The sequence below is a fragment of the Theobroma cacao genome, chromosome 9, assembly GCF_053813885.1.
Source record: "Theobroma cacao isolate CCN51 chromosome 9, ASM5381388v1, whole genome shotgun sequence".
Taxonomy (NCBI): domain Eukaryota; kingdom Viridiplantae; phylum Streptophyta; class Magnoliopsida; order Malvales; family Malvaceae; genus Theobroma; species Theobroma cacao.
Genome location: NC_142647.1, coordinates 7,229,714 through 7,248,352, shown reverse-complemented (window position 1 = coordinate 7,248,352; position 18,639 = coordinate 7,229,714). Strand labels below are relative to the sequence as shown.

At 32.2% G+C, this 18,639-nt stretch overlaps 2 protein-coding genes across 2 annotated transcripts; one reads left to right on the top strand and one right to left on the bottom strand.

Moving 5' to 3' along the window:
- Window positions 1-914: 914 nt before the first annotated feature.
- Window positions 915-5,191, bottom strand: LOC18588799 (putative vacuolar membrane protein YML018C). Its single transcript, XM_007013453.3, has 8 exons — window positions 5,022-5,191; window positions 3,397-3,792; window positions 2,767-2,984; window positions 2,467-2,537; window positions 2,280-2,381; window positions 1,656-1,773; window positions 1,428-1,563; window positions 915-1,209 (listed from the first exon to the last, which is right to left on the bottom strand). Exons 1-8 carry the CDS (start codon window positions 5,100-5,102, stop codon window positions 1,147-1,149), a joined length of 1,185 nt encoding a protein of 394 aa, XP_007013515.3. The 5' UTR covers window positions 5,103-5,191; the 3' UTR covers window positions 915-1,146.
- A 1,404-nt stretch (window positions 5,192-6,595) lies between these two features.
- LOC18588798 (beta-1,4-N-acetylglucosaminyltransferase family protein) lies at window positions 6,596-11,596 on the top strand. Its single transcript, XM_007013452.3, has 2 exons — window positions 6,596-6,640; window positions 10,272-11,596. Exon 2 carries the CDS (start codon window positions 10,364-10,366, stop codon window positions 11,468-11,470), a length of 1,107 nt encoding a protein of 368 aa, XP_007013514.3. The 5' UTR covers window positions 6,596-6,640; window positions 10,272-10,363; the 3' UTR covers window positions 11,471-11,596.
- The last annotated feature ends 7,043 nt before the right edge of the window (window positions 11,597-18,639 follow it).

Sequence of the window (18,639 nt, the reverse complement as noted above, 5' to 3'; positions counted from 1 at the left end):
CTTCCACGCTTGGAACTCCTTGGGCACTTCTCCCTAGGCGTTTTCATGCTTGGAACTCATGTTTCCGCGCTTGGAACACCCTTAGGCGTTTCTGCACTTGGAACGCTACTGGTGTTTCTGCGCTTGAAACACCCTTAAACGTAATTTTCTTGTAAAGAGTACTTTAAATAATAATTAATCAAAATTGGGCATCTACACCTATAATATAACTTATGATGTAACCTAATAATCTATGACAATATATTAAACTAAGATTGTCAATAATGATTAAACCTTAATTTCCATAAAAAATGTGGACAACTTTTTCCAGCCAAGTAAATGATTTAAAATATTAATTTTGGATGATATTACCTGAATAAAAAACTTACTTTCATACCATATAGTAATTATATTTGTATAATAAATATTTGCCTTTTCAAAAAAATAATTTTTTTTACCAAACTCAAATGCATACCACATGCCTTTTTCTTATGTTGCATATATTTTTTGTTTTCTCAACAAATCCACTATCATTTTAATAGATTTAGTTTCATTTTTCTAATTCATTTAAAGATTTTTATGTATTTACCTATAGATAAATATATTTTTTCATATTAAAATTTTACAATTAAAAAAATTTGGTTTGATCTTATATGATATGAAACTCAATGATCTAAATCCTCGTGTTTAACAATTGTTAAGTAAATATAATTTTTTTAATCACCTGTAATAATAAGATAACCATGACATAACGAATAAAACATCATAATCATCTTGAAAATGATAACGAACAAACGATATCTTAAAGGAAAAAGCAGAGAAAATTAGATTTGAAAATGACGGTTGTGGCAACAAATCATGGAAAAGAATTCTCGACATAAAGAGTTGAAAGGAGGGAAAATTAAATTGTACTAATTCTATATAGCTATCCCAAAAACCTAAATCATAAAGTGCTGCAATTTGTCAACGTGGAAACTCAAAACAGGTAGACTTTCATTCGGATTGCCACTAGTTAGGAAACATCATAACATTAGTACATTACGATAATATAATAGTATCCTTTCCAGCAAAGCCAGATGATAAAACTACTGCATACGTAGGCTACAGGGGGGCCATGCGTCATTAAGGTTGGGCCAATTATATAGTCTTTGGTGGAGAATGACAGCTTTACCATCTCAACTTCTCTGATATCCAGTCTGAAATATTAGCTATTAGAAATCCCAGGAATACCTGAAATTCAGCACAATATGATCCTTCATAAGCAAGGCACTTCCACGCAGCAATGTGCATAAGCTGGAGGATCAAAACTAATATATAGTTGATCAATTTGATTAAGTTATGGAGTAGAAATTAACTGAATATTTATCTGGTCAGAAGCTTATGTATCAAAGAAATTGAACGATGATGGGGCTGACAAGTTTTAGAATTTATCAAGATTACTACTCTACCTGAGCTGATCCAATCATATAGATTATTGAATACCGTTGACCATGAATTAGCATGTCTTCCAACATTGCAATAGGTATGGTAAGCGAAACGCCCAGTGCAGCTACCAGCGGAGAGGTCCAGACAACACACAATGCCCTGTAAAGTATGATAGATGTTGACTTGGGAGGAACTAAAAACATGTAGATCCATAAGTGAGAAAATTTAGTTAGACTGTTGTATTCGCATACCAGAAATAGTCAGATAGAAAACACCCAACAAAACTGTTTATAAGGATGATCTCTTGCACTTTAGCTGATTGAGGAAATGTGAACTTTGGTTCAACACCAATTGCGGTCAGAGGCCACGCTGGAAAGAATTCAGAAACATCAAGTCATACACAATGCAGATGTTGTGTCCAATTTTTATCTAACAACTTTAAGAGACCATTTACTGAAAGCTGCTAGAAGCATATTGGCTACTTTCCACAGAAAGCAATTCATTGAAACAGTGGCTATGAAATGCTTAAAAACTTAGAAAACAGCTCCACAGCCTGATCATTCCAGTAGTGGCTTACCACCGTCAATTGATTCCATCATTTTGCTTTGCATAGTCTAAATTAGTTCCTAGAACGTCTTGCTAAACTATGTCCAGTTTCAAGCTATCAGGAAGAAGATGAAACAGTAATGTCTATTTTTTATTTCACATCTCTTAACAAGCTTATCAGAACAGGGGAGAAGAAACCTAGCAGTCAAGTATAAATTTATTCCATAGTATAAATCTGAAAAAAACAGAATATGATAACTATGTCAAAATTTTTCATTTTGACCTAGAGCAGAATAATTATGGAAAACCAACTAACAATATGCTCTTACCAAGCCACCAAAGGGCAACAAGTGCAAACAATCCAATATAGCCAAACAACTTCTGCATGTCTACCCTTTCTCCTTCCTCTCCAGAAAACTTTTTAAGCAAAACTGCAACATAAGATTTTAGTATTCTGTTGGTAATTTATCAAAAAAAAACTCTAATGTGGTTCAAATAAAAGAGAAGGTATAAAACCTGTAAACAGTCCATAACTCATAGCTGAGAAGATAGCAAAAAGATCTCCTAGAAGAGCATGATTCCCAATTCTAAATGCAGTAGTAAAACTGTAAGTAGCTTCTCAGAAAACATGCTTCACATGTATCAAGTAAATAAAACCATTAAAACAATTGCAACCCACCACCCCACCTCAAAGAAGGGGCAAAAAGAAGTTATAGAAGTGTATAATTAGTTTATTTATAACCTTAACACAAGTAATAGTCCAAGCCAAATTATGGTAGCATGTAACAGCTCAAATGAGGTGGAGGAAAACAATACTTGTTAATGCCTGATTTTGGTTCATTTGCAGCCCATGTCGTTCCAAGTGTAGTCATAGCAACACCAGCGATGCTAATGACAACTGAAACAACTTTCACTGTACTAATGGAGTCTTGACCCAAAAGTGCCCCAATTAATAAAGTGAAAAATCCTGAAGTTGAGGACAACAATGTTGTACTAGTAACACTTGTTCTTGCAAGAGCAGCGTTCGTAAGATACTGGAGACAATGAACAATATTAGAAAGAACTACAATAATGTCTTTCTAGGAAATATGTAAATCCCAGATTTTCCTGTAGGAGATCAACTGTATTTCGGTGGGATTATGTTTCTCATACAGCAAAGACCTGAGGATTTACATGAAATGAGCACATCTATGCATATGAAGATTTAAAAGAGATGGGTGGCAGAATCAGGCAAAAGGGGCATGCATAGATGCATATATACATTGTGGAAGCATAGTTTGAAATGTAAACAAAGAGATGTTGGAATCTGGAAGAGAAAATATATGGCATTCCTTACTAATTAAAATTTCGGCTTCAACGAATTCGATGTTAGATGCTTAAAGACAAATGCTTGACTTGAAAACCAGCTAAAAAAACAAATTAGATAAACAACTTTTTCATTCACACCTCTGTTGCAAACCAGATAGGAGCCATGCAAAAGCCAAATGCAGCAATCTCCTTTGTGCTAAGCATTCGGTCTCGCTTTGGTGCTTCCACAATATCTTTGTGTCTAGAAACCAGGGGATTTTCCTCCTCCTTGATACAAAGGTCTATGACACACTCAGGTACTGGTACTTGATGTTCAATTTGAAAATTGCCATGCTTGTCATCATGTTTTACAGGAGAATTTAGTTCTACAGAGGACCTGTCAACCCCTTTTGGGCCTTTGGTACTATTACAAGGGCGACCTCTCAGATGCTTTACTAACCAGTCCTTAAAGAATGCTATTGGCAGATAAAGTGCCAAAAGAGAGGTTCCAAGATATGTCACGGCAAATGGATGTCCATAGTCTTCAAACACACCCTGTCGAAACATAATAGTGATGTCAAAACTCCAAAGTAAAAATGAGAATGTAACGGTATTAGAACAGAACCCTAGCAGTCAAGTTCCAACAAAAAAAAATTGATGGACTAAATAATTTTAGTAAGAAGAAAATGATCTTCACCTTGCACCACTGAACTGGCATAGAATAACATCTTAGCATAGGAATGTCTTATAACTTAATAAAAAATAAAAGTGAATGCAAATTATTGGTAATGATATTTATATCAGAAGATAAAAGCTAAGCATAGGAAAATGTGACAAATGAGCTTGAATGAGAAGACCAAACCATTCAGAAAGAAACAAAAAGAAAAAAAAAAAAACAGATTAGAAGGGAAAAAGGCAAGTGGGTGAAAACCTGATGCCCAGAACGAAGATCCCAGGAGCAACCAGGAGACCTCCCGATTCCATTAGCAAACAAAGCAGATGAAATGAAATCATCAGTTTCAACAACGGGAAGTTAAAAACATGACCCGAAAAATAACAACTGAATCAAAAATATAGGAAGAAAACCATAGTGGCAAACTGTCAAAAATAGAAGAAGATATGAACAGATAATCAAGAAAATTCATGATTATCATCAAATTAGGCATTGAAAATTTTCTGACTTTAGAACCACTTTAAATAACATGAACACACATTTTTATGGGCGAAGTTCTTCCCTGTTTTCACATTAATTTCAATTATGGCTGGTGTGCACGCTAAAGACAATTATGCTAAGCTAGAAATAAGAACGACTACATTCATCAACCATCCATAGATTCTACAGATTAATCATTAAACTGCAGAATTTAAGCAACAGAGATAGAGTCAAGATAACATTAACAAATTCCAACCTGGCTAGGAATAATTTTAAAATTCCTTGTGTCAAAAACCAAAACCATTGTTCTTAATTTCAGCCTGGTGATGGCTAAGAAATTGACATGATGGGTGGATTACGCCTACCCCACAAAAGTTCTATTATGACAAATTGTCAAAGATCACCTCTCAGATCTTTGCAACAAATGATAACCACGAAACTACAAAGTGACAGTGTCGAAAACCAAGTTGTCCCAGAAAGATGGAAGATTCATCAACCGTACTCGACAGCATAAAAACATGAAAAGTCCAAGAAATTCGGTCTGACAACTCGACAAAAAACGATTGCAAAAGTAAAAGAAGAAAACAAGGAAGCATGTGAGACGGAAGGGAAGAATCTGATCAGAACTAACCTGAGTGACCTCTGCAGAGGTAACCCACATGATTACGACACCAATAATTAGAAGCAAACCTCCCTTATATTTCCAACCCATCTTTTCTTTCTTCTTCCTTCAATCTGCTGTCTATGCAAAACTCATTGAAAAAAAAATTCTCTTTTTGAATTTTCTTACCTTCAATAACATCCAAGCTAGCCTTGCCAAATGCAGCTGAGGAAACGTAATTATATATAGGAAAACCAAAGGGAAGTGATGAGTTTTAGTTCATTGTCACAGCCTCACTATCGGCATGGTCAGTAGCACCAATTCTTTCTCCAACCGGTCGTTTCAGTTGCACCAACAACAAAGATCGAGGCATTGTATTCATTTTTCATTTTGTATAAGCTTTACGCATATGTATATACATATATTAAGCAAACACATTAATTATCACATGAATATTTTCAAAAATAATAATTTGAAAAGGGTTTTTTTTGTTTATTAGATAAACGACAAAAGGACTCTTGTTTGTTTATGTATATACATATATTAAGTAAACACATTAATTATCACACAAATATTTTCAAAAATAATAATTTAAAAAGGGGTTTTTTCATTTATTAGATAAACGACAAAAGGGTTCTTGTTTATGTATATACATATATTAAGTAAACACATTAATTATCACACAAATATTTTCAAAAATAATAATTTAAAAAAGATTTTTTTATTTATTAGATAAACGACAAAAGGGCTCTTCTTTCTTAAACCATCGTATCCCAATTAACGTCATTTTCTACTATCCAACTTGAGTAAATACAAACATATTGCCCAAAAAAGAAAACTTGGGTTAACACAGTTGTCAAGTGGTAGACATTTTGCTAGTCAATATTTTACAATGCTTTTTCCAAGCTCGAAAACTTTAAGGTATCTTATTCCAATATTAGTTGCTAATTGTAATTATTTAACCATAATAAGACGTAACGAGTCACATTAATTAAAAAGATCCCACGGATGATGCGTCAGCGCGACCCAAAAAAAAAAAGTTGCTACAAATAGTGCTAAAAATACGAAAGGGCATATCAGTCATTTCGTAGTACCGGCTAATTTTTCTCCCGAGAACCGCATGCACGTCATCACGTAATCTCTCAAACTCCATGACAAGTGTGTTTCGCATGACGTAACTCCACTGTCGGAATTCTTCTACATCCCCGTCCCACCCTCGTTCCCCCAATCTCCCAAATAAGAAACTTGCCACGTCACAAAATCACACGTGTAGTTAACTAATCGGCTGAACTCAAATAGAGAGTTAAACACAACTGTAGATGAGAAAAATCCCTCCTTCCTTCCGAGTCTCGCAGTGCTAGGTTCTCTCCTCATCCGGGGTTTCCTCCTCCGTCATTCTGAAGTGGGCCGCACTCTTCTCTCTGTCTCTCTCATTCAAGATTTTCTTTTACCAAATAAATATTTTTTTTTTCCGAATATCTTTTTGCTTTGTCCCTCTCTATCTCTGCATGTCCCCAGTTTTTTTAATCTTTTAATTAACAAAATAAACAATGGTGGGAGGGATTAAACTGTAATTTCGTATATTCTGGCGGGAATTTGATCGGACGTCAAATCCCCCGGCCCTCTGCAACCTCCAAAGAAAAAAAAAGGTAAACTTTTTTCTTTTTTTCTTTTCTCTCTAAATTGAATTCGGCCTTTTCATGTTTCCTTTCTCTTACAACTCGGTCATTAACTTTTGTTTCAGAGGCTTTTTAGATTTCTTTTAAATAAATATATCTTTTACCGTCAATTTGCTTGTTTCTTTTATTTTTGGTTATCTGTTTATCGTTAAAGTAATAGCTATTTGATCGTGAAAGTGAATTTTGTTAGTGTCTTAACGTTGCTTTGGGGCATTGTTGTGAAAAATCTAAGCTTCGTGCAACAAGTTTTCACCTTTAATTATTTTTTTAATACTCTTTGGGCTAATTCTTCATTAGGAACATGATTTCAGATATTAGAAAAAAAAAAAAAAAAGCCTATTTTTGGTTTGTAAGGATTGTAGAGGCGCCGATGTTTGGGAGGATTTTCTTGTGTTTTTATGGTTATTGTTTTTCAGTCTGCTGCTCAAATTTCCCTCATTTTTAAGTTTTTAGATGATTTTATTTACTTGGGTATTCACGAAAATGTATATAAACACAGAGTGGTTCGGGCAGAATAAGGTGGAATGGGACTTTTCTATGGCTTTTTCTTTGTCTTTTAATAAACGTTTGGGCTTTCTTGTTTGCTTGCAATGATATTTGATGATTTGAAATGTGTGGAGTTTTGTTCATTGAGTGAAATATGGTTATCGACTTAATCTCTGCTTGCTTCACATAACCCCATTAATGAATGTCATGTACTAAAATTTGGGGAGAATGCTTGATAGAGGATGTAGTTATGTTCAGTATCTTAAGATGGTGTTGTGCATTGTCAGGAAATGTCCTTTTCTTACTGTGCCAGTAAGCTTATTCATCGGCATGTGATAAGGTATTTAAAGATGATTTCATTTCTTTAACGATGAGTAGAAAAAACTACCTCTATGTGATAGTTATGCAGCCATTTCATGCAGGATATATATTTTAACATGATTAGAGCTGCATATAAGAAAAAACAAACTAATTAAAACGATCAGTGTACCCACAAAATCAGACAAACTGTAGAGCCATCACCCTAGTTTAACGAATATCCCAGGGCATAAATCAGCTTCAATCTACATGTGTTACACTTAGAAGCAGCTCCCTAATGTATCAAAATTCCCAGAGAGCATCTTAAAGTCATACCATCAGCATCAACTTCCAAAATATCTTTACAAAACCTGTCTTCCTCTCCTCATTGCATTCCTACCAAGAGAAAGAGCATTCTGCCCCATTCGAATTCCTCATCCACCAGACTCAGCCTTGAAGCAAACCAGGTTGCATTTGGTATGCTTCTGACAGCATTACAAAATCATCCCATTGCAACCGAAATTTTCATTCCATCTCAGCCTACCTTCAAAGTTTATCATGCTCAACCATTCACCCTTTTTCCATTAGCCAAACCTTATAGCAGCAACCATCATACCAGTTTCACATCGAAGCAGCTCCCTACTGTGCAATGAACCCCGCAAGCATCATCAGGTCATTCAATCCTCATCAACACCCAAAATACCTTACTACATCCTCTTAATCTCCCCACAAACCAACCGGACCTAAGCAAGACACACATCCATAGGGTGGGTTGTATGTCTTACTTTTCCCTTCTTTTTTTTTTTTTTTTTTGTTTATTATTTTCTTTCATTTTTTTTCTATTTCACTTCTATTTTCTTTTTTTTTTTCTCAAAATACTTTTATAAGTAAAATAGATTTATGAGAACTATCTACAACCATATTAATAGATTCCCTATCATCATGAAAAATTCTACCTACCTTTTCTCACTTCCTAAACAGCAACATTGGATGGTTCATATCTTCCATCCTACTCTCACAATTCAACCCCCGCCCCCCTCCCTTTTGTCCGAGACACAGAACCAAAATTCCCTAGCATTCGTACCTCTACCCCACACAAAACGAATCGAGATGAATTTTCCTTTAAACAACACTCTTAGAACCCCTCCCCCCCTCTCCTCCAGTACGCTTAATGTTATGTTAATTCCAGTTTCATAAATATGGTGTCAGGATGAGGTGAACCTTGAAAATTATTCTTTTTCTTTCTTTTTTTTTTTTTTCTCAAAGAGATCATATTTGATTGTCTTAAAGCATTGCAAAAGATTATCTTGCCACTTTGGTGACCTTGACTGTGTCTAGGACTGTAATGTTTCTCCAGTCTCTTTCGCGTCAGGTGTTTTTTGCTCTATAAAATCTAAGTTGCCTAGAGATGCATAGCTAGCAATAGATTTGCAAACACATATCATATTATACTTTCGTTTCATGTTGTGCACATTAGTATTATTACTGCTTGGCCTATTTTCTGTGATTGATAATAACAATTTCATTTTGCAGTTTTTATAATTGCAAGAAATTTTAGTCAGTTTAGTCCAAGTGTTTGTACAGAGTTGTTATATCTCATTGTTTTTGTCACTCCCATCTTCTCTGTAAAATGTCATGTTGCTATGAAAACCTTATTGAAGGCATCATAAACTTACATATAATCATATTACATCATGTATTATTGAGAAACATGCATACTGGTCTACCACTGAGCCACTTTAGATGAAGAAAAGCATTAGGAGGCAGGGGACCAATGGTTATTGTTGGACTTTAGAAACCTTTTTCCCTTTTACCAGTCTATTAATGTGCTTCCACAGAGTTTTTATCAGATTGGAAATGTCCAAACTGTTAGACATGACTGAGCTTTTTTAAATTCATATAGAAGAGCATACAACCTTATTATTTATATTCATTTATTTGTTTTTACATGAAACTTTAGGGATGAATTTTTTTCAGTTATCGTTAAGTTTCTAGTTCATTAATTTATATATGCTAAGATTGCTTGAATTCTGATTATTTAATCTTCTTATATATTTGTGCCTTGCACCTGATTAAGGCTCAAAGCTCATTACTCTTTCTCAGTCATCTACCATGCATGGTCTAGTTTCAGTTACTCCAGAGCACAGTCTTTGTATGATTAATTTTTCTTGCAGGCACATAAAATTAAAGATTAAGAGCATATTCAGTTAAGTACAAAGACATTTAAACAGTACTTTTGTTACTGCCACTGTCATACTTGTTTATGTCATCTGATATCATGCCGTTGTATGTGATTACCGAAGTTTCTCTGTGTATTTTTTATTATTATTCATGTAAAATTTATATGTGGTCTCAACTTATGCTTTAAATTGGCATATGCATCGTGCATGTGATTATTATTGGACTGTAGGCCTATTGTAGCAGCTAGAGATCATACTTGACCCTTCAGCAGAAGTGCAATCTGAGCCTGTGAATCAAGCTTTTCTGCTACGTAGTACACTGAAATTTATAATTGCATCAAGTCTGATACAGATGTAATGTTGGAATATGACAATTTGGATTCACCAGGAAGATTGGACCTAGAAACTTCTAGCTGTTGCTAATTTTATATTCATCCATGAATATTGACTTGATATAAGACATTGTTTGTTTGCCTTTCAGCCCTATCTTCATCATTTGCTTATTACTGGGGCAAAAATTGCCTTCATGCTCCTACTTGAGTTCTGATGTTTGTCTTAACTTTCACGAAGAACAGTTGGGTGAAAATTACATTTTTAGTTGCAGTTTTAGACCTTAATTTTTGGTGAATTTTTTGCAGGTGATCAAGTTTGTCAGAGCCATGATTCTTTGGCTAATTAAACTGTCAAAGCATGCCTGTTGCTATCTGTCTTAAGCTTTCTACTTTAAGCCATGGCAACAAGACTCCCCCACCTCCCCAGCCGAAGATCACCACCTAAGCTTCTTTCTATTGCCCTCTTGATACTTGTGCCAGTTTGTGTGATTGGAATAATTACCAATGGCCAGAAAATATCCTATTTCTTCCGCCCACTTTGGGACAAGCCCCCTGCCCCATTCAGACGCCTACCTCACTATTATGCTGAAAATGTTTCAATGGAACACCTTTGCCACCTCCATGGTTGGTCCATACGTTCACAGCCACGTCGTATTTTTGACAGCATCATCTTCAGCAATGAATTAGACTTGCTTGAGATCAGGTGGCACGAGCTTGATCCCTATATTTCAAAATTCGTAATCCTTGAGTCAAATACAACTTTCACTGGCATCCCCAAACCCCTATTCTTTGCATCAAACCGTGCCAGGTTTGCCTTTGCTGAGGAGAAGATTGTCCATGGTGTATTTCCAGGCCAAATTGCATCCCCTGGTTCACATAAAGACCCATTTGTTCTGGAATCACTCCAACGTGGAGCTATGAATGGATTGCTTCTCAGTGCGGGGATATCCAATGGAGATTTGCTAATAATGTCAGACACAGATGAGGTCCCAAGCCCACACACTCTGAAACTACTACAATGGTGTGATGGAGTGCCACCTGTTTTGCACCTTGAGTTGAAGCATTACATGTATTCCTTTGAGTTTCCCGTGGATTATAGCAGTTGGCGAGCCACAGTTCACTTGTATAGCCCTTGGACTAGGTACCGCCACTCACGCCAAACTGATGTAATCTTTTCGGATGCAGGATGGCATTGCAGCTTTTGCTTTCGGAGTCTTGAAGAATTTGTGTTTAAGATGACTGGTTACAGCCATGCCGACAGGGTGAAAAGGATGGACTTTCTAAATTATTCTAGAATACAGAAAATCATTTGCAGGGGAGATGATCTTTTTGATATGCTCCCTGAAGAGTACTCCTTCCAAGAGTTGATCAAAAAGATGGGTTCTATCCCGCATTCAGCTTCAGCAGTTCATCTCCCTGCGTATTTGATAGAAAATGCTGATAGGTTTAGGTTTCTTCTCCCAGGGGGCTGTATAAGAAGAAAAGATTTTACAATCAGCCCCTGAAGGTGACTGGGAAACCATTTACATTAGACGTCTTTGTGCTTAATCCGTTTCCCTTTTTCTTCCCGAGGATGTGAAGGTCTAGCATTTACATGGGAGTCGTTGACATCAAACACTAGAAACAATTTAGTTGAAGTAGGTCAAAACTGAAAATATTGAATTTTGAGTAATTTATTCTTACTTGGAAGGAAAACTGTGATTAGTCAAAGTCAAATTTATAATACCATTAGATTAAACCATTAACTGTGCTGCTATGTCAATGATGTGGCGATGACATGTACACTTTCTCGTTTAGATAATGTGTCAAGTATCAGAAATTTCAATGATTTTAACTAAAAGCCTGGCAGGGTCTTGACTCTGTGGATTAAAATGAATCCGAAATGAAAACATTGAAAGGAGCATTTCAAGATTGGGAAACGGGCTGGGCTTTGTGGGTTTGTATGGGCAGTCCATAACATGACGTAAACTTCATTTGACTTGGGTCTAATAATGGGTTTTTAGCCTTTTAGGGTTATCCAGGAATCTCGGCTCAGATGTCATTTCCCAATACAGAAAGCTAAGCTATCTGAATTGGTTGGTACTAAGGACATTGGCGTGCAATCATTGAGTCCAATCTTTTCTTTGCCATCCACAAGAGAGCTAGAAACTTCCCCTGCTATCAGCCCCAATTTTGTTTTTTGCACACGTGAAAGTCCTTTGCAGTTTATATAAAATTTTCATATTTCTAAACAAAATTTTTAAGTTAAAACATCTGCCCAGAATAGTTCAATAGTCAATTTTTCAATCTCGAGAGAAGCCAATTATGGTGCTGCAAGCAACAAGTACAGTAATTCCATTTGGGTTCTCTTATTTAAAAAAAAAAAAAAAAAAACCAGAACCAAAGGAATCAATAGTAAACAAGGTTGGTGCGCAAGGAAAGGAGTTAAGGAAGGGGAAATGAGAAATCCCTAATCCCAAAGGAAAAATGCTGCTGATAGAAATACGATAGGCCATATGTGGAAAGCTTGTAAACTATTGAGTGAATCTAGTGTTTTGCAGCAACAAAAGGATAGCTGTGAAATGAGGGTCGTATATTTCTGCACCGACCATATACTTTATAATCAAGTACACATTTGTGATGCATAAAGTAGTTTTTGAACAGCACAAACCTCCAATTTTGGTACATCAGTGGCCAAGAAAGCTTAATGTTCTAGGCAACTTCCTCATGCCGTTTACACGTACTACTCCTGCCAATTCATGCTTGTCTTTTTCATCAGTTTTGGTCTCATGTACCTTATGCTTCCCATACCATAAATTATTACATACCTCTCTTTTTTATATATTTATATTTGTGAGAAATGAGTACTCAAATCTTACTCTTTTATCAAATGACAATTATGTATCTATTATTAAATTAAATATTCAAATGTACATTAAATATATTAATTATAAATTCAATAAATTAACATAATTAAAATTTGACATATTAACATAAATAGACTCGCAACTTAATGAGCTCTTATGATTAATATTTGACTAATTAACATTAATAAAAAAGTCACATGTCATTCTATACCCACGTGACGTTAATGTGGAGTAAGAAAATGTTACATAATCATGTTATTTTGTCTAATTAGCATGTCACGTCATCATTTATTATAACACATTAACATATCACGTGACATAAAATAAGAAAATGATATTTTAACTAATAATAGTTAATTAACTATTAATTATAAAAATTTATTTTAATTAAAAAATTTTATTTAATTTTTTTAAAGTAATTTAAATATTTTAATATATTATACTTAAATACAAATAACATGTGAACCCATATTTTATTAGATATCTAATTAACAAAACAAATGATTTATATAATCATTCTTCTACTAAGAGTTACCATTTTTCATCGACCCAAGTTTCTTTTAATTATGCACGAGTTTAACCTAATTGATTAATGTTATCTAATAACTTGACATATTTGATTTGAAGATAAAAACTAAAAAAAAATAATTTTTTATCGAAAGAACAGAGAAAAAATTTTAACATTATTTGCATGGTCTTTTCTTTTTCTTTTCCCCTTTTAGAATTATTTCTAATGTATAGTTTGAACTTTGAACGCAAACAGGTCCCCATCGGAAAATGCAACAATATTGACTTTTAAAAGTTAAAAAAATAACAAAAAAAAATTGACGTTCAATTCCAAAGAAGATTTATCGGACTTAGTAGAAAGAAATTTTAAATGAAAAGTAGGATATTGGAGTTTGAAGAATAAACTTTGAAGCAAATTGAAATAAATTTTGAATCTTGTTTATTTATTGCATCCATTTGAAAGTGACATGCGCCACCCAATTCGTTTCATTTTATATTTATAAATTCGTTTATTTATAAACTTGGTGTTTCCCATTTGAGCAAATTCGCCGTCGAAGAGGGAATTTTGTCTTTCCGATGCTAAAGTGCAGCATTTAGCTAATACTGTATCGTTTACTAGTACAACGAAAAAAGTCAATGGCTAAAGCTAAGCCGGCCCTACTGCCTACTCTCATACTACTAAATCTATAATTTTCTTTTTTAATTTGTGATTATTAGTTTAATTTTGAAGCGAAACATAGAAATAATATAAATTTCAATTTTTTTTATTGAAAACATAATTTATAATAATTCCTCCATGCTGTGATCATTTTAATTTCTCCACGTTTTCTTTTTAAAAATTAAACTTTTATTATATAGGCTAAAAAGAACCCCGAGAGCCTAACATTATTATTTCATTAAAAATTTACTACCAATTATTATATGTGAAAGGATGAAATAAATAAATTAATTAATTGGTGAGAAAGTTTACCTTCAAATTTCTAACAAGGCGTAGGCGCGTTCGTCATTAAATGATGTCTAAAATAAAAAACCAATAGAGAAATTATTACACAATACTACTCTCTCGCTCTTTTGTTTTCTTTCTCATTCGATGCAGAAGTATGGATTGTACCATGAGCTTGCGAAACCTTAAAGCAAATCCGCCACTTTCTAATAAATATTTTAGTTTCAGCTACTTTAACATGAAAGGCAGTGTTTGACTTGTTTTGTGAATGGATATAAAAAGGACGACTTGCTCACTTACATAAAAAAATAATATATATTACATATATCATTATTACCATGTCGTAATACAGCTGGTGTGATTAAAGAAAACTTATGTAATAATTTTTTCACTTACACAGTTACATCATAATTGTTTAAAGAAGTATTAATTTATTTAATGGGCTTTTAGTATTTAGCTAAAATTTTCATGAGAACTCTTTTTTTTTTTTTGGGGGTGGGGGGTTAAATTAGGGGAAAAAAGGAAAAATAGATGTTATGGTGTCGTGTGGGAGCCACATCAAATTTATGAAGAGGAGCGTTTCTGCTTTTTATTTAAATAATAAAAAGAAAAAAAATAAAGGAAAGAAAACCCCACTTTTTTTTATTGTCCAGATAAATACAAAAACTCATCTGATTAGAACCGTTTAAAATGTCTTGCGTCACAGTGAATTGACGTGCGGTTGTTTTTGTCAAACGAGAAAAATGATGTGATTTAGAGAGAGAGAGAGAGAGAGAGAAAGAGATAAAGATCAGACAAATTCTCTCTTCCCGCAGAATAAATCGCGATAAATTGAATAAAACGATATTTTTAGTCTTTCCCTTTCTTTTTTTCCATTCAATTCGTTTGTCACACGTCTAAAGTATTGCTTGGCGAAAGCGCTCTTCAGGGTCCTTAACGCCCTCGAGTATTTAAGGTTTTTGGTACTCGCTTGTCATGTGAGCTGCGTGTCACCATGTAACTTTTTCGGAGTTTGACTAGCAATAAGCATGTATGTCAGCCATAAACAACATTTTTCTTTTTGCTTTGATTAAAATTTTAATAAAAAACATATGATACTGTGTCATTTCAATGGCACATGAAAAAGAGGCTGATCAAAGTTGGCACATGATGGATACTTTTCTTATTCCAAGGGTATGCCTTCTCCTTTTTATTATCTTCCCAAAAGTTTTATCAACCATGTGCATCAAATTGACAAAATAATAATATTTCTCCTTCAACTTCAAATATTCACATTTGATTTAGAATGAAAAGTAGGCTTAATTTGGAGATAATTAAAAAATATACTATTTTAAAATTTTTATAAATTATTTTAAAAATTTTAAATAAATTTTTATTTTTTTATCTTATTAAATCAATTTACTACATTTTTATTTTGATCAAATAAACACTTATAACTAATAATTGACTAACTACTAAATATTATCAATCGAAACTCATTTGTCATTTTTATATTCACATAACGTTGACGTGTAAAGTGAACATATTATGTGATATGACATCATGCCATGTCCACACCATATAACATAAAATAATAAATAATATTTTAACTAATGGCAAGTAATTAATTGTTAATCATAAAAATCTATTTAATTCAAAATAAAAATTATAAAAGTTTTAATGAATACAATAAAATAATAAGAACTTATTTAAATTCTATTAAATAATCTAAAAGAATTTTTAGATATTATATCTTTAAAATATTATAGATATTGAATTTGAAAGCAAATGACTAATAATTTTTGTTGCTTGACAGAATGATTTCATGCATGCAATGCGATTAGTATTGAGTTTTATATATATATATCCAACAATTAAGGTGATTACTTTACCAAAAAGCATTACCGAAAGGCATAACATAGGACATCATTAGAAGGCATGATTAAGTTATATATGCTTTGTACAATTTGGTACGTTTTACATGCATGCATACAGGGGCAAAGCTAGCCAATTTTTATTGGGAGGGCCAAAAGTTAAGAAGAATAAAAGTTAAAATCTTTTAAAGCTAATATATTAAACTTAACCATTAATAATCAAAAGATTTATAATAGAAAATAAATTTATATAACATGTTAATCGAAAGAAAAAAACCTATAATAGTGCTTTAGGAAAGTTTTATTCGACGATAGCAATATATTTCTTAATATAAACAATTAACTTATTGGGAAGAAACTTATCATCTATTTTATTTTAGAGTATTGTCTTTCTCAATATAAATGATTAAAAAATTACTGTAGTCAACATCTAATATTCTTATTTTATTATATTTAAGTTTATAATACTAAATATTAAACTATAATGCATAAAATATAAATAGTTAAATACGATATATAGAATTAATAATTTCTTCTTATACTCAAGATAATTTCCTTTCAATTAAATATAAAATGTGAAGTACATTAAAAACATATACTCAAGATAATTTTTTTATATAATTAGGATAAATAAAAAATAATATATTGGTGAAATTTTAAACAATAACCAATAATGTAACGCTAGAACTTATATTTGAGAATTACATATACAATAATTTTTTAATTTTTAAAAATTAAAATCATTAAAAATAAAATTCACATAATAAAAAAAAACCATGACAAGTAGAAGATATAACCTATATAACAAAAATAAAAGAATATGGTTAATGATTCGTAGAAATTTAAAAAAGAAAATCTATAGAAACTTAAAACATATAAGCAAATAGAATAAAATTGAAAAAAAAAAAATAAATATAAATAATAATAATAATAATAATATATAGAAAAAATTAAATAAAAACTTTACTTCTTTATAATTTTACAATATAAGGACAGAAAAAAGAAGAGGGAAAGTTGGGTGAAGAAACTTAAAAAATTAAAAACAAATTTAAGAACTTGAGTCAAATTAAATGGGACTTGTAAGATCATTTTATTATTTTTTAATTTTATTAATAATTTTTCAAAAAATTATTTTGAAAAATCATTAAAAAATATATAATATATAAAAAATTTCAAAAATCTTGGGGGGGCCATTACAAAGGAACACTCTGCCCCTGCATGCATATGAGCATGTGGATATGCATGTATTGGACATCTATGAGTGTTTATGAGTATTATGAAAATAAAGAGTGACGGGTAAAACTCCTATAATGTTACGCACATCTATAAATATTAATTAATCAATGAGCTTTGCTCGCAAATTAAAATTAATTCGGTATTTAATTTGGCTTATTGATAGATTTTGTTGGTGCAAATGGCGTTTATGGAAGGAATCAACAAAATTTACTTAAAGGCGTAAATTTATAAACAATATCTTTAAAATTTATTTTGCTTCCATAACTTAATATGCAAAAAGAAAATTATACAAATACTTAAAAATATACAATGAAATTGATGTCTAACTTTATCTTGTACTTACGGGATAAATCACTAGACATACTCGAGGGTTGTAAAGTTGTTTGGTTTTAAAGCCTACATTCTGTGCTAAGTAGATTATAAGGGATTTTGACAAATTTGATAAATGATAAGAACTCAAAATGTTTATGTCTTTTCAAAATTTTAATTTAGTTCATAACACATCTCTTACTCTTATCTTTCTCTTGTTTGTTTTATGTGTCAAAATAATTGCCAAACTTGTAAGTGTCTTTTCTTTAAGGACACAATCCTTTCATTAACACAAAACACATTTTTACATGTGATAAGATATAACATTTGGATAAAAATATTATTTCAATAATTACTTTATGAAAAAATAATCATTTATACCACAAAATATAACCTTTGAATAATAATATGAAAAAAATAACTTTTAATATCACAATTTTTTAATAGTGATGCTTTTCAATTATCTCGTAAATTTTAGATTTAGAGGTGTTTATTTTTTTCGAATATCACTTTTACCAAAAGACATAACTTTTGATATGAAAAACCACCAATAATTTAATAATCACATTATATGATATAACCTTTCAATTAATATATCTTTCCAATAATTATAACTTTTCATATGAAAAGATGTAACTTTTCAGATTTAGTAACTGAATTTTTGCTAGCATGATTAGTATATGAGATGTGATTTTAGTTTAAGATCATTAAATTTTTATTTTTTTTTGTATTGGAAATTCTCACAGGGCCCAGCTATCCTATAATCATTTTATTACTAATCGAAAAAATTAAGCACATTGGAGAAAGGGACATAAACCGAACCTCCAAAGTTACATGAGCGGGAGAGAAGTTTAAAGAAATACCCAAAAAGAAATGTCCCATTTTACATGCATATTTATGAATGCAATCATAAAATTGAGACACCTCCATGTTACAAGATTCTAAATAAAAAACAAAATGGATTAAGTAAGAATAAATTA

Bases quoted from the DNA above. Each gene is read 5' to 3' on its own strand.
- LOC18588799 (XM_007013453.3), bottom strand. From the start codon at position 5,102: ATGGGTTGGAAATATAAGGGAGGTTTGCTTCTAATTATTGGTGTCGTA. The intron at 2,985-3,396 runs GTGTGAATGAAA...CATTGTCTCCAG, and splicing joins CTATCTGGTTTGCAACAGAG to TATCTTACGAACGCTGCTCT. The intron at 1,210-1,427 runs GTAGAGTAGTAA...GCTGAATTTCAG, and splicing joins ATATGATTGGATCAGCTCAG to GTATTCCTGGGATTTCTAAT.
- LOC18588798 (XM_007013452.3), top strand. From the start codon at position 10,364: ATGGCAACAAGACTCCCCCACCTCCCCAGCCGAAGATCACCACCTAAG.